This window comes from Phoenix dactylifera, chromosome 18, assembly GCF_009389715.1.
Source record: "Phoenix dactylifera cultivar Barhee BC4 chromosome 18, palm_55x_up_171113_PBpolish2nd_filt_p, whole genome shotgun sequence".
NCBI lineage: Eukaryota > Viridiplantae > Streptophyta > Magnoliopsida > Arecales > Arecaceae > Phoenix > Phoenix dactylifera.
In genome coordinates this window covers 4,995,260-5,012,305 of record NC_052409.1, presented here as the reverse complement: position 1 = coordinate 5,012,305, position 17,046 = coordinate 4,995,260, and the positions used below count along the sequence as shown (strand labels likewise).

The 17,046-nt window shown below is 39.0% G+C and overlaps 1 protein-coding gene across 9 annotated transcripts; it reads left to right on the top strand.

The window, feature by feature from the left end:
- The first annotated feature begins 2,780 nt into the window (after window positions 1-2,780).
- Window positions 2,781-14,949, top strand: LOC103720610. 9 transcript variants are annotated; one of them, XM_039115483.1, is made up of 5 exons: window positions 2,781-2,977; window positions 4,693-4,939; window positions 5,089-5,149; window positions 5,931-6,033; window positions 11,453-14,949. In XM_039115483.1, exon 5 carries the CDS (start codon window positions 11,509-11,511, stop codon window positions 14,626-14,628), a length of 3,120 nt encoding a protein of 1,039 aa, XP_038971411.1. In that variant the 5' UTR covers window positions 2,781-2,977; window positions 4,693-4,939; window positions 5,089-5,149; window positions 5,931-6,033; window positions 11,453-11,508; the 3' UTR covers window positions 14,629-14,949. The 9 variants fall into 9 exon arrangements, with proteins under 9 accessions (XP_038971411.1, XP_008808624.1, XP_038971412.1 ...); XM_008810402.2 differs by lacking the exon at window positions 4,693-4,939; XM_039115484.1 differs by lacking the exon at window positions 4,693-4,939 and having other exon boundaries at window positions 5,089-5,159.
- Window positions 14,950-17,046: the final 2,097 nt, after the last annotated feature.

The window sequence follows — 17,046 nt, the reverse complement described above, 5'->3', positions numbered from 1 at the left end:
AGTTGTGCATCTCAGTTGACATCCCTAGGTCTAAATATTTGATATTCACATTTGAATGTGGTCCTTGTGTATACGTGCTCAAAAACTCATGATTGACGGGTGGGTTTCCATTTTGAGCATGGTTTTGTTCAAACTAGACGAGTACATGTTAGGCCACCATTCAACTAACCCATATTCATCCTTACAATCTACCCAACCACACTTTTATCCTAGACATCATCTCCAAGGTGAATAAAAGTGCAAACCATAGAGTTAACTTAGGTTGCGTAAACTTTCGATTGATGTCCAATGGGACTTCAAAGTATGTATGTGTGATGTGGATTAGCAACTAAATTGATACCATTTTGCTCTAACTGCTGTTTACGTTGTATCCAGTTTGTGCTTGAGGATGAGTCTTAGAGCTCGATTGGTTCGCGGGAAGCATTTTTTTTCTAGGAATATGATTCCTGAAAAACAGATTTCTGAGAAGAGGATGTCTAGAAAAGTATTTTTGGCATATTTGATTGACCATGAAAAAGTGACAGACTTCTAGAGTGTTTATGTTTGGTTGACCATCCACTTTCGTTGAAAAGTTATGTGTAATTCCTATTATACCCTTAATAAAAATTAGGTCTTTAATGCCTCTTTAATACTGAAGAGCTTTTTTAGAAAAAAAATAAAAATGGAGCGATTTCCGGCTTACGGAAAAGTAACTTTTTCATGTTTCTCATAGGAAAGACTTTTCAATGAAACATGGGAATCATATTTCCATGAAAATAACTTTTCCGTCTTTCTTCTTTGAAAACTCCAACCAAATAAGAGTCATCTCATTACTTTCCCATTGATCACACTTTTCCCTCTTCTTTTTCTGCGATTCAAACGAGCTCTTAATGTATTGATAAGATTGCTTTATTGTAATTTAAAATATAAAAATAGTCTTTCAACATGTAAACTAAGATTGCATGAATCCGAACATCTCCCGCTCCTGCAATAACCCTCTTCATACTTCATAATGATAGGAGTCCCGCGCATTAGGCCATTTTTTTTAAAAAACTCTTACAACTTTTCGAGTCCATGCAAAGCACAGTGGCATCAAGTTAGTTGCTACTTTGATGCCCTGCAATATATTTCTTTGAGATCGAACTAGCAAGCCCAAGATATTAATTTATTCAGATGAACAAAAAATAAATAAATAATTTTTCCTCTCCTATTCTTATGAGCATACATTAAAGTGGATGCCTTTCAAACCGTTTATAACAGGCCCAGACTGGTGCGACCCAGCGCTAGACCCCATGGCATCATTGGGTGCTCGTATGCAAGTACAGTCCGTTGGACTGAGACAGTTGGACGCGAACACCAACTGTCCACAGCGGTGTGATAAGCCCCCGGCGCACTTTAATGAGCCCACTGCACGGAAAGCGACGGTACGTAGCCCTCCATCTTCATCACTCGGGGGAGCCAGCTGATCGGGCCCCGCCGACACGAATTGACGGCTGACCAAATGCCGTACCCCACCCGCTCGCCTGGCCGCCGGTTCATCGATGCGACGCTCCCTCGCCCATCATTTTCCCGAATCCCGACGCCCCACAATCCCTCGACGTCCCAACGAATATAATATACTATTATTCTAATCCGCTGGCACATCGAAACAAAGCAAAATTACCCTCCCCAGAGACCACTTCCTACGGGGCCCAAATATCTCACCAAAGCACCCATGCCTTATGCAACATGATACCAATCCCTAACAATTTTGGTCTTAAATCTAGGTACAATACCTAATAAAAATATATACACATCGATGATGTATATTTAGATCAGGAGCGGTTCAATATATTTAGAAATCTAAGGCCGTTTTGCTTTTGAGGCATTTCTTACAGTGAGCGACGAACTCACGGTGGGATCTTTTTTCTTTCCATTTTGCCTTTGAGACCTTTCTTGTTGTAGGTCTTCTTTGGGCCGGAGCCTTAGGCGATCACCTAAGTTGCTTAAGAATTGGGCCGATCCTAATTTAGATCAAAAGGCATAACCATTTGCATTTTTTTTTTGCTAGACTAAATGTATCATACAATACAGATACAGATCAATCAAAAAAGTCGAAAAACAATAGCTTTTGGAGCGCAATGGATAACTTTCTCTCTCCACCACAAAATATCTCTGAAGTGGTTGGCCACATACGATGCAAGATGTCTCTAAGCAGCGGATGGTAGTTCTCCATATTGTTTGGGAATCATTTGCATCATTATATATGTTTACAAAAGCAGTATTTAAGCAGATTTATATGAGAAAGTTCACAGTGATATAACAAGGTTGGTGCATTTTGTAGGGTTTTTGGGTGCGAAAGACTGGTCTTCGTAACGCCAATTGGGCTCTAATTGGGGTTTTGAATCGCCCAAGGAAAAGAAGGCTAAAAGCGTGAGGGACCAAACAACACCGCTCGCTTTAGAGAGTACGGACCGCTATCCCGCCCGGACAGCGAGTTTCGCAGAAAAGAACCGGCTCGATTACGTGTAGTATTCTCATTTGTCGAAACGGCGCTTTGGTGTTGGCGACTGACATCGTCGTGAGGTGGGTCATTTTCTTTGAAAGCGCTGGTTGGAGTCAGTTCGCCCGCGTCGGAGCCCCCTGACCGGATGCAGCCGGTCAGAGACCGGACGAGCCGCGTCCGGTTCCGTGTCGCGAGGCTGTCACGCGGCCTCTCGCCGTGCTGCACGTGCCGCCCGGTGGGCCCCGGAGTTGGAATAAAGTTATTATTATTAAAATTAGTATAAGGCCGAATAGGAGGAACAATTGGTACAGAGGAGGGGAGAGAGGGGGGACGGAGGGGTCGCGCTCAGAGCCAGAGCGGGCGCTTCGAAAGCGAGGGTTCGAGGCGAGGGAGAGACGGCGAAGAAGGCGCGAGGGACAAGGGAGAGAGGAAGAGAGGGCGGTGGTCAAAGTCGGACTCCCTCCGTCAGCGGCGCTTAGGGTTACGGCTGCGCCGCGGTGGTAATCTTCTTCGGTAACGCTCCGCGCCTCTCTGTCCGAATTACTCTTTGATTTCTGCATCTTTTGCTGTGTTTGTTCTTCCGGTTTGGTTCGCGTGCTCTTCTTGTTTTCGCTCCGTGGAGAGGTCGGATTTTTTGTGACTTTTGCTGTACTCCGATGGTCATGGTTGGTTGATCGGTTTGTGTCATTGGCGCTGGGAGGAGGATGAGGCGTAGGGTTTGGAGTTTTGAGCGTTCTCCAGCGGATTTGTCTTTGTTCCTTTATTTGAGGGTTGTAATGCTCGATTTTTTGTGTTTTAATGGCTTCTCATCCTAGGTAGAGCTTTTATTTTATTTTTTAAAAATTGTTTTGTTATCTGTCATTTGCCTTCAAATGGGTTTTTTGGCGATCGGATGAAGTCTGTGTCTATGATTCAGAAGTCTTCTGCAGTTTTTTTATGGTTTCCAGTGATGCTGTTTGGGGTCTGCTTTGGTCTCGTTTTTGTGGTAGATGGATTTATCTTGAAATGTTGGGGTAATGGATTTTTAAATGTATGAATAGGTTAAATTTTGATATTCTTTTGCCTTTTTTTAAGGGTCTCCAGTGAGGCTGTTTGATGTCTACTTTGTTCATTGGTTTTGATTTTTGTGATAGATGGATTTATCTTCGAATGTTTTGAGTACTATTTTTTTTTTTTTTGAAATCCAGAAGCAGATCGAGTTTTGATGTCTGAGCATTTTTTTTAGGGTTTTCAGTCATGCTGTCTGATGTCTACTTTGTTTCATTGCTCTTGATTATGTGTTGGGCGGATTATCTGGAAATGTTGGAATCCTAGATCTTTTAAATCTAAGATTAGATTGAACTTTAAATATCTGTGGGCATTTTATCTTCCTTCGGTTGTTCCATTTATTGTCGATCATCGAACTTATTGTGACATGTGTCCTGAATTGCAAGTTCTGGCTCCAGAATCTTTCGTTATGAAATGTATGCATGTTGTCGGGGCAGTGTTCGATACTAAGTCATTGTCTGGGCAGTGTTCGATGCTAAGTCATCATGAAATTTGTCGGAATGCTAATTTGTGAAATTTGTCGTTTTCACTATGTCAACCAACTTTAGTTATATGTCAGTGCTGCATGAACTTTCTAAGAATGATTAGGAATTTACTCTGTATTTCAATCATTGATGTCTGGTTAAGTTCATGGTGGCTAAGCTGATCTTGATCATTTGATGGCATTATCGCTGGTATAATTATTGATCAAAGGTTGCTATTGTGGTTAGTTGGGAGCAAAGAGGCTATAATCCCTTATTTTCCAAGGCAAAAGCCATTATTGCTTGGCCATTAATAATGCCTGTAACGGTAGGTAGAGCTGATTAGCAATTGTTCAGCTTGGGTTGTGCTACAATCACTGTCATGTACATGTTGGATCGCTTACCTTTTTTTTTATTTGCACTGGTTTCTTTTTTTCTTCAATGAATGATAGTATACTGCATCATAATGTATCTTTTACTGTTTTTGGATATATTTTTCATAGTGCTGATGCTCATTATTGACTTAGGCTTGCTTATTGACTGTTGCTAAGTTCATTTTGTAGAAAATTTCAGTGCCGTTTTTCATTTTCATACTCTGCAATGCTCTTGTAATGATTGATTTAACTTGAGGATCATAGGTGCATAAATAATTTCAACAAGTTAACCAGCCTAACCTGTCACAAATCTCAAACTTCTCACCATATTGGAAATCTTGTGCAGAGTGCGGGCAGTCCCTTCCATGTGTTATTTGTCTTGCGTCTTTCACCTTCTCACCTGCTACTCTTGCTTTTGGTAGGAACTAGAATATCGGGCTAAAAAAGCTAGCCATTTTTTCAGACTAAAAAAATAGTACCAAAAATTTGTTAGCGAGTGTGATCATTTCGTAATCAGTGGTAGCAGATATTTGCTGGGCAGAGCTAAATTTGAATATGCCATGGTCCTTCTTAATAATGATGGTTACATTAAGGTAAAGCATAGAATTTCGTTTTCTTTGTTTTTATTTTTTTAAAAGAATACTGATAATGAAAGGATTTGTTCTGAAAAAGTCAACTTATTGTTGCCTGTTTAAGAAGATTGGATTTATGTCTTGATACATGATTTTATTGAAGCTTGCAGTGACAGTGGATGTAGCGCTAGGTCAGAGTGGAAACGTGATTTGAAGCAGTGATCCCAATGGGTAAAAGAAGGTTTTTTTAAAATATATCTGGTTATTGTCATTGTTGATATTATTACTGGGGACTGAATTTTAACTTAGGAAACTAGAAAAAAATAACATATCGATAAATTGATGTTTCTAGTGACGAAGTGATATGTAATTGCTGAATCTAAACTACAATCTGCAACCTAATATATTACACCTGAATTTAGAGGCACCGGAGAGTATCTAATTAACTAAATTAAATGATGTTGAAATGAGAAACTATTTTTTTGCTTTTCTACAAAGTAAAAAAAAAGAACCTTATGTGAAGTGCAGATTCTTGAATTCATGGATACAAGATAGGCGGGCTAGTAAGAATCACCACTGAAAACCAGATTAAATGGCAGAGAGCTAAAAAGGTAATAATGGGCTGCTAAAGAATTGCCCGTAGTGTTAACATCACTATATCTGCATTTGGCAAGCACTTTATAGTATGGGAAAATGAAAATTTGAGCTCGAAAGGTGCAATCACAAGCAGCTATTCGTAAAATTGTACTGTACAATATATTTTATGAACATACTAAATTGATGAAAGACGTTTTCCTACATGAGCAAGTTGTGGGAGAAAGAGCTAAGAAATGCTTTTGTTCAGGTTTTTTATGTTTTCCTTTTTTTGGTGAGGTTTTTTCCTTTTTCGTGTAGCTATAATTTATGTGAAATTGCATCGATAATTGAGAATGGTGTGCATGGCATATGATGAAATATTCTCATCCTTTTCCATCAAAGATGAATATTCTCAACAGTTCCATGTTGATGACAGGAGAATGGAGCTAATGTAAATTTCTGCCAATTTGACTGCGTGGCATCATAATTTCTTGCAAACTTTTGTAGGTTGCAAAAGAAACGCTGCAGTAAAATATCAGGTTTTTGCTCTATTATCCTTGCATCATGTTATTTTTTTAAATTATTACAAGAAAACAGATTTTTTTAGAGTTTTAAGATGAAGTAAATTTAAGAAGAAAAAAAGAAACAGTACATAGATGTGCTTTTATGTCTGCCATTTTTTGCTTTCACCTCCATATCACATTTTCCTCGTATCTTTTAATGTTCTAAACTCTGTAACATGTACACATGCACATCCGTCCATTGACTTGGAGTTGTTCAAGATATATTCTGTATTAAAAAGTAAAACTCTATTGTATTTTTATTTTTCTTATTTTCTAAGGGTGTCTTCATTCATTTGGTCTAGAATTGAATATCATCAATGCTCTAATTTTATCGGCTTGTGCCAAGTGCCAACTTGCTATTTTTGCATATCAGTTTTTGGCTAGCTGACCCACTGTTCCTTGCATGCTTTATTCACTTCACTGCTTATAGTTTGCCTTCTTCATAGGGCATCATGTTTAACAAGAAACTCTATCAGGCTATTCTTTTTGTATTTTTTATGGAAATAGATTTAATGGAGCCTGAAAAGGAGGATTCTTTTTTTTTGTGGTAAAACTCTGGCTGGTTTTCATAATACTTGTTCTTATAAAAATGCTAGTTCCCAAACCTGCAAAATGAGTTTTTGAGATAAAGAAATGACTTACCCTACAATCTCCTTTTCTTCCAAAAGTTGGATTTTGTTTAATAAACCTTGAAGACAATCAACAGTTATTATAGGTATCTTTATCATTAATGACTTCTTTGACAATATTTATGCTACCTGGACTCTCACATCACCTCAGAGAATTCAAGTTGCAAACGTATCCTCTAGTTACATACATGTCAGACTCTTAGATATTCTTCAAATTGTTTAGTTATTGCACCATAATAACATTGGAAATAGGCTTTATTGCTTTTAGAGCTTGGACAAGGAAATTTATGTCTCTTGTATTCTTTAGCTAATTTTGGAGCTTGAAGGAGGAAGATAGCCTAAACACCTTTACAAATAATATCTTCCGTTGTTTTCTACTATATATATTTTTTAAAACATGATATATCTAATTTGTTATTTTTTGCCGCATATCCTTGTGTCTTCTTTTTCTTTTTTAAGTCGGACTATCGGATACATGTTGGGATTCTCCATGTCCATGCAAAAAATTGTTAGCTGTGCAGTAGGTAGTGCTACTATAGTTGTTGCCTCGTAGATAAGTGGTGCCCATTTTGTTTTCCTTGCGAGATGCCAAAAATTGTAATGCACTGCTAGTACTTAAGTTGACAGCCATGCCTTTATTTTAGTACATATATTTGCTAACTATATGAGGATTTTCTTTTTTCCTTTTTTATAGAGCTTTAGCAAGTTATAGAATATTTATAGTGTACAAATTAACTTGACATGTTATCTAGACGCCAAGTCAAGGTACGTTGTCTCGATACTGGGCTCCATACTGCTGCCACCCTGTAATTGTGTCGGTATGCCCAGTACGGAGGCCGGTCCAGCGTACCTAATGTCGGTACGCCTCTGTAGGTACCAAACTGGTATGGTACGGAATGTTCCGTACCGTCAGGCTTGACAACTCATTTTTATAACCAATCTGTGTATTGCATCAATGTCCATGAGTTACGTCAATTACCTCATGCCACATGGCAGGAGGAAACCGCCCAGATCTTTCTTCATTTTCTTGCCATATAAAGACTCCTACCATTTTCTTTTCAGGCGCCTATTACTGCACATGAGAAGTCCCTTGAAGCCTACCTAATGCGGGCTTGACAACTCATTATACAACCAACCTGTGTATTGCACCAATTTCCGTAAGTTATATCAATCCCCTCATGCCACATGGCAGGAGGAACTTTGCTTCTGTGCAAAATGGGTGCCCCGATAATTTCTCCAAGACAAATCCTACTTTGACCATGTGAGCGAGAGGGACCTTGCTAGCTTGTGGCACGTGTGGGATCCATCCACTTCTAGATGCCTTTCTACTATTAAGGATGTCAGATCTGTCACAGTATCGATATTTTCCTCTATTCCTTTTCGAAATAAGACTCCTTGCCATGCTAGAAAGCTCTAAAGAAGTCACTAACTCGGGGAAACTGATCTTCTTTTCTTTTACTCCCACATTAGTAACTTTGTATCTTGAAGGACCTAATATACTATGAGGACAGTACTGTTTTTGTATGCCGATTTAATTGACTGTAATCAATCCAACAAAACTGCAAAAATGCATAAATATTTTTAGGACAGTCATGCTTACCTTGTCTTTGCTTAAGTAAAATCTTCTTCTGGCTCCTTAAAGTTATTCTCTCTCAGCTGTCTAAAAGGACAGGTACATGTGGCTCAAGAGTTTCATGGTTATTGATAATGAAATATGCATCCTTATCAGTGTTTTAAAAGGGGGCTACTATATGCGAGCAGTCAAGGGACTGCATAGCGTGTATGAGTTTGCTTGCCACATATGTGAGAGCACATGCAGTTAGTTTTAGAGATTTAAAACAAATAAAATACATTAAACACAATAAAAGCAACAACAATGAATAATATTTTGTAGGATAAATAATAGCGATATTAATACCAATAACTATAAAAGTTAGTGCTTATGACTTAGTACTTAATAGCTCATAGCAATCGTTATATTAACATATTAATTTATACCTGTATTAGGCTTGCTGAGGCCCAAGTCTAACCAAATCATCAATTTGAACCATCTCCATCTGCATAGGCCCACATAAGAGTGTGATGAATGTATGGTCCTAGAATGCTAAGTTGGCGATATATGTAGCTGCATAATGCTAGGTGGGCTGCATATGCAGCCACATAGTGCTAAGAGACCACCTTTTCAACCTCATATGCGGTATGATCACTTACAGTGACTGCATGCAGACAATATGATGCGGCTGCATATGCAGCCTCATGGTTCACATTTTAAAACGCCTTATATCTGCTTTCATGCATTTTCCTTACAAATATTACCATTTCAGGCTTTTATATTTATCTTGATAGAGCTTATTTGCTGATGCATGAGCAATAGTTATCTAATGAAAAACTAATGCAAACCCTAGGATTTGGATTTAAGGACTTGAGAACAAGGAAATTGGGGGGACTGGAGCTTCTATGGTTAGGATGAAGGATGATGTAGTTTAGTTTGCCGTGTTAGGTTGAATTTGGTTGTCTGCAATAAACAACTTAGTTGCTAATTAAATTATTTGGAAGAATATGGAAGAGGAAAAGTGCAAGATGAAGAGTAGTCCTATGTTAGCTCGGTGAAGATGTGGATGTCTTTGATGTGGACTGTGGAGAGCTATTAAAGCATTTGTTGTATAAACTTATAAGAAAGAATGGCTTATGGATATTGTTGGACAAAGATATGATGGATGAAAATAATGATATGGAAACAAGTTTGGGAGGGTATGACTGGACTGATGTAGCTATCTCTTGCAGCATATTGGTAACTAGTGATGTTCATGGAAAAACATCAATGTTGGGAGGCTATGAATGGACTAGCATAGATATCTCTTGTGGCATACTTCAAAGTAGTGATATTAGTGGTAATGCAGGGAGTAATACACGATACAAGATGTCAAATGGTGAATGTTAAGATGTGTTTCCATGATAAGAAGGAAATTTCAGTATTTAATGTTCAACAGTACTTAAGTTCAACCGGCAAACTTATGGTGTGGAATGGTTTTGTAGACCTGGGTCAGAAGGCATGTCTACAAGGCCACTGTTGTGGATATTGAATATTTTTAATTGTTTGCAGGATTTCTTCGCTCAACTACTTTTAAGATATAACCTCAGCTGGGCATGAAACCAAATACCTGATTGATTTGGAGACACCATAGTATGCAGAGAGATGACATGGTGAAAACAAAAGAAGGAAAACCTGCTCGAGAAGCAGAACCTGCTCAAGTGTGAGCTGATTTTATCGAGAATGCATAGAAATGTTAGTTACCATCGCAACTACACAGTTGATTGTGGAAATGGAAGTATGATGGAAATGTGATAAGGATATTGATCAATAGATTAAAAATAGAGCAATTGGAACAATTTTATCACATATTAATTACTATGAGACCACAGATGGAATTGATGATTATGAGATGTTATAATGCGATTATGATTGTGAACTGTGGTTGCCTTGGTGGATGCACCCTTCTGTCTAAGAAGTAGGGTTCCAGGTTCGAGTCTAGGATGGTACATTTCCTGATTTTTCTTTTTCTCATAGTATGATCATCATTATTGCCTTGGATCTATTATTTAAACAAGTGGACAGATGGAGTTTGAGTTGATGGTCAGCTGCAGTAGTGATATTATGGTGCTATATTAGTGCCCTTGTGGTCTTTTATTAAATGACAATAAGCTCTACAATACATTACGGAAATCAAGCATGCTAGATGAGTGAAAACAAGCATGGTAGATGAGTGTAGTAGAGACGAGAGTAGTGAGTTGGATGTGTGATTGATTTATGGATGATGAGTAGAGGAATGGGTACTGGAGGAATGATGGGAGTTGCACCAATTGAGGAATAAGCATTGGTTGATTGACTATTATTGTTTGGTTATGTTTCATGTGCAATGAAATGAGGATCTTAGGAAAGGGAGGTGAAGTTTGGGCTGAAGGGTCAAGAAAAAAGAGGGGAATATCTAAAATAACACTAATGGAAATATGAAAATATCTGAAAAAGCTTGTGGTGACAGCAGATGTAGGCCATAGTTGACATGGTTGAAACTTTTTTCCCATCAAAGTTGGCCCAGATAGTTGTGATATAGTTCGGCTGATGTAGTTAAGGAACTTATGAGGAAGAGTTAATATTTAGCATTCTTCTCTTTGAACACTATATTCTCTTAATATTCAATATGCTTCTTGAAATATTTGACATGTGAATGAAAATTATTTGATGCACATCAGAAACATTCATTTTTAACTATTATGTGATAAAGCCTAAGTGTTAGTGCATAAACATCAAAAGCTATTAATTATGAACCTTGTAATCACATTATTGTTATAGGACAAGAATGGGGAATAGATCATATCTTTTGCACGAAAGAAAGATTCACCTTCCTTCATGCGAATCTACCATCGGATTACCCACCTCACAGATCTCAAAGCTCTCTGAACTCCATCATTCACCCACCTGCACATATCTCAAATCGAGCAGTGGATGATCCAATGATGGATTTGCACGAAGGATGGTGATCCTTCTTTCGTGAAGGATGGTGAATCCTTCTTTCGTGCAGAAGATACAAACCGAGTCCACAAGAATGCCATAGATCTACTGTGTGTCTGTGTTGCTGAGTAAATTTGCTCCCTGGAGCTCCTTGTTGATACACTTTCTATTGATTTTTGAAAATTAAAATGGTTTATGACTTACCATCATGTTTTTTATGATTAATCAACTGATTAATCTATGTTCTATTTTGCAGAAAAGGAACCACATGAGCTTGACCACTAATTCTTATGCTCATTTCACAACTAGGAGATGGGAATATCAGCATGTCACAAGGGCTGCTTGATTGAATCTTCCAGATCCTCCTTTGTTTCTTCAACCAATATGACACTTGAAGATTTTTTTACTCTTACTGAGATGAAGGATGGGCTTTCAAATCTTGCTAGAGTTGAAGAGCTAATTTCTATGCTTCAAAAGCTAAAAGATCATATTACAAGTAATGCTGGCGATGCAGCAAGACAATGGTCAACTGTTGCGGGCACCTTAGTGGCCACAGGAAACAATGAATGTCTTGATCACTTTGTTCGGTTAAATGGGCTTTGTTTTCTAAATCAATGGCTTCAGGAAACTCAAAGGTGCAGTAATGATGTCCGTGACAGTGCTGTGGAAGAATTGATAATGAAATTGTTAGCATTGCTTGATAAGCTTCCAATTAACAGTGAAAAGTCAAATGCTTCTGGAGTTGGGATTACTGTTGAACAGCTCCTTGGTCACAATAACCTTAAAATCAAGGAGAGGGCAAAAATACTGTATGATAAGTGGAAAAATGCAGAAACTACTGAGGGAAGTTGCAGTGACCATGACAAAGGTGAAAAATGTCAAATTGAACAGCCCAAACCTTCAGATAGTGCACAGACTATTGAAGAGGGCATATCATCTGCATGTCCTGTCCTTGATATTTCTGCATGCAAAAGTGGAGCTGATGAAGGGAATTGTAAAGTAGAATCAGTGGGGAATGAATCTCATCACTCAAATGTTACCAGGTGTTCAGACATTTTGCAGAAACCTGATTCCATTAGCAGTGAGAAAACATGTATTCCAGATCAAACTCCACCAGCAACTTCTTCAGCTTCTGCTGATGCAAATGCAGCCTTGGGAGATGTGAATTCATCAGGTTCATCACTTATTTCAAACTCTTGTCAGGAAAACATATCTGCTACAGAAGAATCTTCTGTTTGCCCTGCAGCAGGATTGGCCTCCTCTGGCACATGCAGTTCACAATTTGTGAAGGGAGGAGATGATCAGCCCAATGTATCAGTGTACAAGGATGCTTCTGCTTCTGATGGTGTTAAAGAGATGGAGGTGAATATAATGGAAAGTAAACTTACTGAATCTACTCAGAAAGAGAGAACCAATGTTCTGCCATCTTCCGGTTTAACTGCTTCTGCATCTCAAGTGATTGCTGCAACAGAACGCACTCTATTGTGCAATTTAGATTCTAATAAGAATGAAGCTCGTCCATCAGAGATGTTGGAGCCTGCACCAAACACTCTAGGTGCTGACTGCAGGATGCCAAAGTGTTTGGGCAAGCCAGTTGCTCATGTCACAAAGGGCTTTCAAGATCTATCTGGTAAATCATGCGTAATTGGAAAGCTAGATGATCCTGAGAATTCTCGACAGAGGGAGGAAGATAATGAAAGTGACAGTGGCATTAAAGATCCTGGCAGCGAGGTTGATTTGAAGGCAACCAAAGGTATGGTGATTCCCTGTGATTCTTCGAATGTAAAGGACACTAAAGCAACCCGGATGACCAACCAAAAATCAGATTTGGGTCTTGAATATGAGGAGATTGATGCATTGGAAGTTGCAAGGCAAGTTGCTATAGAAGTGGAACGGGAGGTTGCTGACTATAGAGAACCTTTTAGCAGCTCTCCTGAGGTCAATTCTGGAGGGACGATGGGTGCCCATAGTCCTGATATTGAAGAAGGAAAGCAGGATGAATCAGTGATCGGCGAAGTTAATGGAAATAAATCACCAGCTCATGAAAAAGATAATTCTGGCAATGCTTCTTCTCCTAAGGAAGATGGTTCAGGAATCACAGAGAATACTAGCACTGATCCTGAGAAACCTGAGCAAGATTTACAATCCAGTAAGTTGAGTTTCTCTGCCCAAGAACCAGTTGGTAAGCCTGTTGGGGATAGATGCATCTTTGATCTGAATGCAAATATTTCTGCTGAGGAATCTGATTGTCTAACAAAGCCGATCCCTGTGGTGCCAGTCAATGTGTCTACACCTGTAGCTATTGCTCCTGCTTCTAAAGGGACTCCAGGATTGCCAGTTGCCCCTCTTCAATTTGGAGGTGAGCTGGGATGGAAGGGTTCTGCTGCCACTAGTGCTTTTCGACCAGCATCCCCTCGGAGAACTCCAGATGGCGAAAAGACACATTCAAGCCCTAAAGAGAAACCAAACTTCCTTGGGATTGATCTGAATGTGGCTGAAAGTGAGGATGATGTGGTTATTGGAATGTTATCTGTGAAAAAGTTACCTGCTTCCTCCGGCTTGCCTTCTGGGGATTCTTCTATGGAAGTCAGTTCAAGAAGAGCAGAGAGGCTGATCTTGGATCTTAACCGCCTTGGGGATGAGGATGCGTCGACCAATTTATCCTCTTCTTGGAAGATCCCTCCCCTGGTGGGAGATCAGAGCTTGTCTTCAGCATCCTCATCATCTTCAAGACAGCCTTCCATGAGAGACTTTGACTTGAATGATAACCCATCTTTCCTTGATGATGGTGGTTCACCGAACTTTTATAAACCATCTTCTGAGGCCCCTGGCACGTATGGAGGATCAAAACTAGATGAACATGTTGTTACGATCATGGGTGCAAGAGTGGCCGTTGAAAGGAAGGATTATGCCAACCAAGTTCAGCATGCCTTTCTTGGGGTTGGACTGAATATGGAATCTGGAGTGGCTACTAGATCAGTGCTGCCTTATGGTCACATGCCACCTCCTGCTTATGGGTATAATGGACTTGGGACAGGGCCTACCATGCCTTTTCCTCCTGCATACTATGGACCTGGGAGCTTTCCTTACATGGTGGATTCTAAGGGAGTTCCTCTAGCACATGTTATGGGCTCAGCAGGACTGAATGGTGCACCATCAGCAAGGCAGCCTTTCCTTGTGAGTGTAACTAATGCTCCTGCTAGTTCCAATGTGTATGGGGCTTTCCGACCTGGTTTGGATTTGAATTCTGGGATGGCGTCAATTGAGGGTGGGAGCAGGGATGGTGGGAGCTTTAAGCAGTTATTTTGGCAAGGGGAAAATGGTTTGATGGAAGAACAAACAAGGACTATGACACAGCCTTCTAGTTCAGGGACAAGACTGAAACGGAAGGAGCCAGACTCTGGGTGGGAGCCATCTCATTCTTATGGTTAGAAACAGGTGACATCATGGCAATAGTTGTTTTCTTTTCCTCTTAAATTTTATCTTCTGAGGCAGCTTGGTCATAGGTGTCTTCGCTGTTCCTTGAAGGTGGCGGGCCAATTCAACCATATGACAATGTTAGATAAAAGGAATAATTCTGGTTATAGATATTTGATGGAAATTGATTTCCAAAAAAAATGTAGGTTTAATTGTTTAAATGCCTGTTATTTGTTGCTGATTGATTATAGAGGCAATTTCAGCTGCTCGAAGCTGGATTCATGTATATCTCATAAATATTTTTATATAGTGAAGGAGTAGATGACTTTTTGGGAATTTGGTTGTCTGGTGGTGCATATGATAGTAAATTTTTTTGCCATTATGTATCCTGCTTGGTCGTTTGCTTTCATCCAATGGCTGAATCAGTTATTGTAATTATCTTCTTGCAAGAGAGCTCTCTGAAGTTGTTGAAGATTTGGATTAACGGATTGCTGATTTCGTTCGATTTTTATGCATATGTACTTGATTTTTTTGGTGGTTAGGCCAGATCAAGCTTTGGAGTGTTTGATGTACATATAAATGCCCATTATTTACTTCTTTGTGCCAAATAATTTCAAAAATAGCTTGCTGGTGTGGAATTAGGCACGTGCAATATGATTGCTCTGTATGGGCACTAGTGCCTCTCTTTTTTTTTTTTTTTGTTTTTTTGTACACCGGCTCATCACACCAAAGGCATATGAGTACAACTAGCCTTTTATCTGGGCGTTCTGGTTGTATCTTTCGTGCGAAAGAATGATTGATCTTTCATCCACCAACCATTGGATCATGCATACACAGATCTCAAAGCATTATAGCTTCTTTCTTCTATTGTCTGTGCAAATCTCGAAGCAGCTATTGTGCGATCCAACATCATGAAAGAAGATGAATCATTCTCTCCAAGTCTCTCTCTCTCTCTCTCTCTCTCTCTCTCTCTCTCTCTGTTTTTATTTTTTATATATTTATGCTGAGATCATAAATATGGCTGTAAAAATATGCTGAGAAAAACAATATTATTAGATTTTTTTTTTTTTTTTTTTGCAAGATATCACTAGAGATTTGAAACTAAGGACATAAAGAAAAGGTTAATACGGACTGGGCCCGACAGGTCTGCATTTTTTGATGACGAGCAAAACGGGCAAGCTTCAGGTTGCAACCGCAAATCAGAGGTGCCCCGGGGGGGGGGGGGGGGGGGGGGGTTCCACAGCCAATAGGCAGTTCATTTGTCGGACCATGAACGTGGTGCAGGACTTGAGTCAACCATGCCCTTCTATTTTTTTTCATGAAGGTTTAAAATAAAAGTCATCGTTTATAGCGGCTTACAATGATTTCGACTCTTTTTGTATTATTATACATAATAATAGAAAAGAATTATGATCATTAATGTTTTATTTAAGTAGTCCATCATGAGACGAATAAAAGCTATTATCTCACTTGTACCTTTGCACATTAACTCTCTCTCCATAAGAGATGGCATGGATTGAAGAAGTAGTATTTTTAATAACCAAAAAAATAAAGATAATATTTTATCAGGTCAATGATGATTGGGAAAGTAATATTGCTGTTTTTCATTATTACCCATTATTTTTCGTTGTAACATGATTATAATGGCCATTACAATATTGATAATTAAAAAACTTGAATACTGCACTCGAGTCAAATAATGGTCATTATAACAATTATAATGATTAATGATGGTAATGATAGTTTTAGTAGGAATTAGTTATAGTGGAATAACCATTAGATTTTTTTTGTCGGAGAATCTGCTCCAACCCTTGATCTTGTCAAGTCAATTTTGACAAATCCATCAAAAAAAATCTGGCACAGATTTCATAGGATGTGCAGTTTAGGATCATGCAACTGCGATTTAAAATAATTCTTTTGCGGCGCTATTGTTGTTCTCACTGAGCTACACACGTCTTGTGCAGGACTGATGTATGCCATCCAGACTCTTATAGCTACAGAAATACTATGAGAGGACGACTTAGATACTGTTAATAACTTCCATAATTTTTTCTCTAAATAAAAAGAAGTCACAGCCCATAGGCCATCATAAATCCTATCACATGCATCCAGAATATTAGTATATTTTTAGAGATATTCTTCTTAATTGCATATCTTTATTCACAATATATTGCCAAACCGCCCCCATATATTCCCAATACAAGACTTAATAAAAAGCATATGAGACAATACAAGACTTAATGGGATTTATTTCAGTAAATTTTCGGATTTAGTGGACCGGTTTTTTAAATCTTTACGGCAATCCGTCCGGGCGGAATATCTCAATCCGTTGCGGAATAAAAGCCTCCGTTACATTCGGCGACTCCGGCCTTTCCCGGACCCGGCATTTATTCCCGCCTCGTTTTCCTCTCCCGAGTCACCGTTCATGATGCA

What these genes read in the sequence shown, in the direction of transcription:
- LOC103720610 (XM_008810404.2), top strand. Translation starts at nt 11,509, where the DNA reads ATGGGAATATCAGCATGTCACAAGGGCTGCTTGATTGAATCTTCCAGA.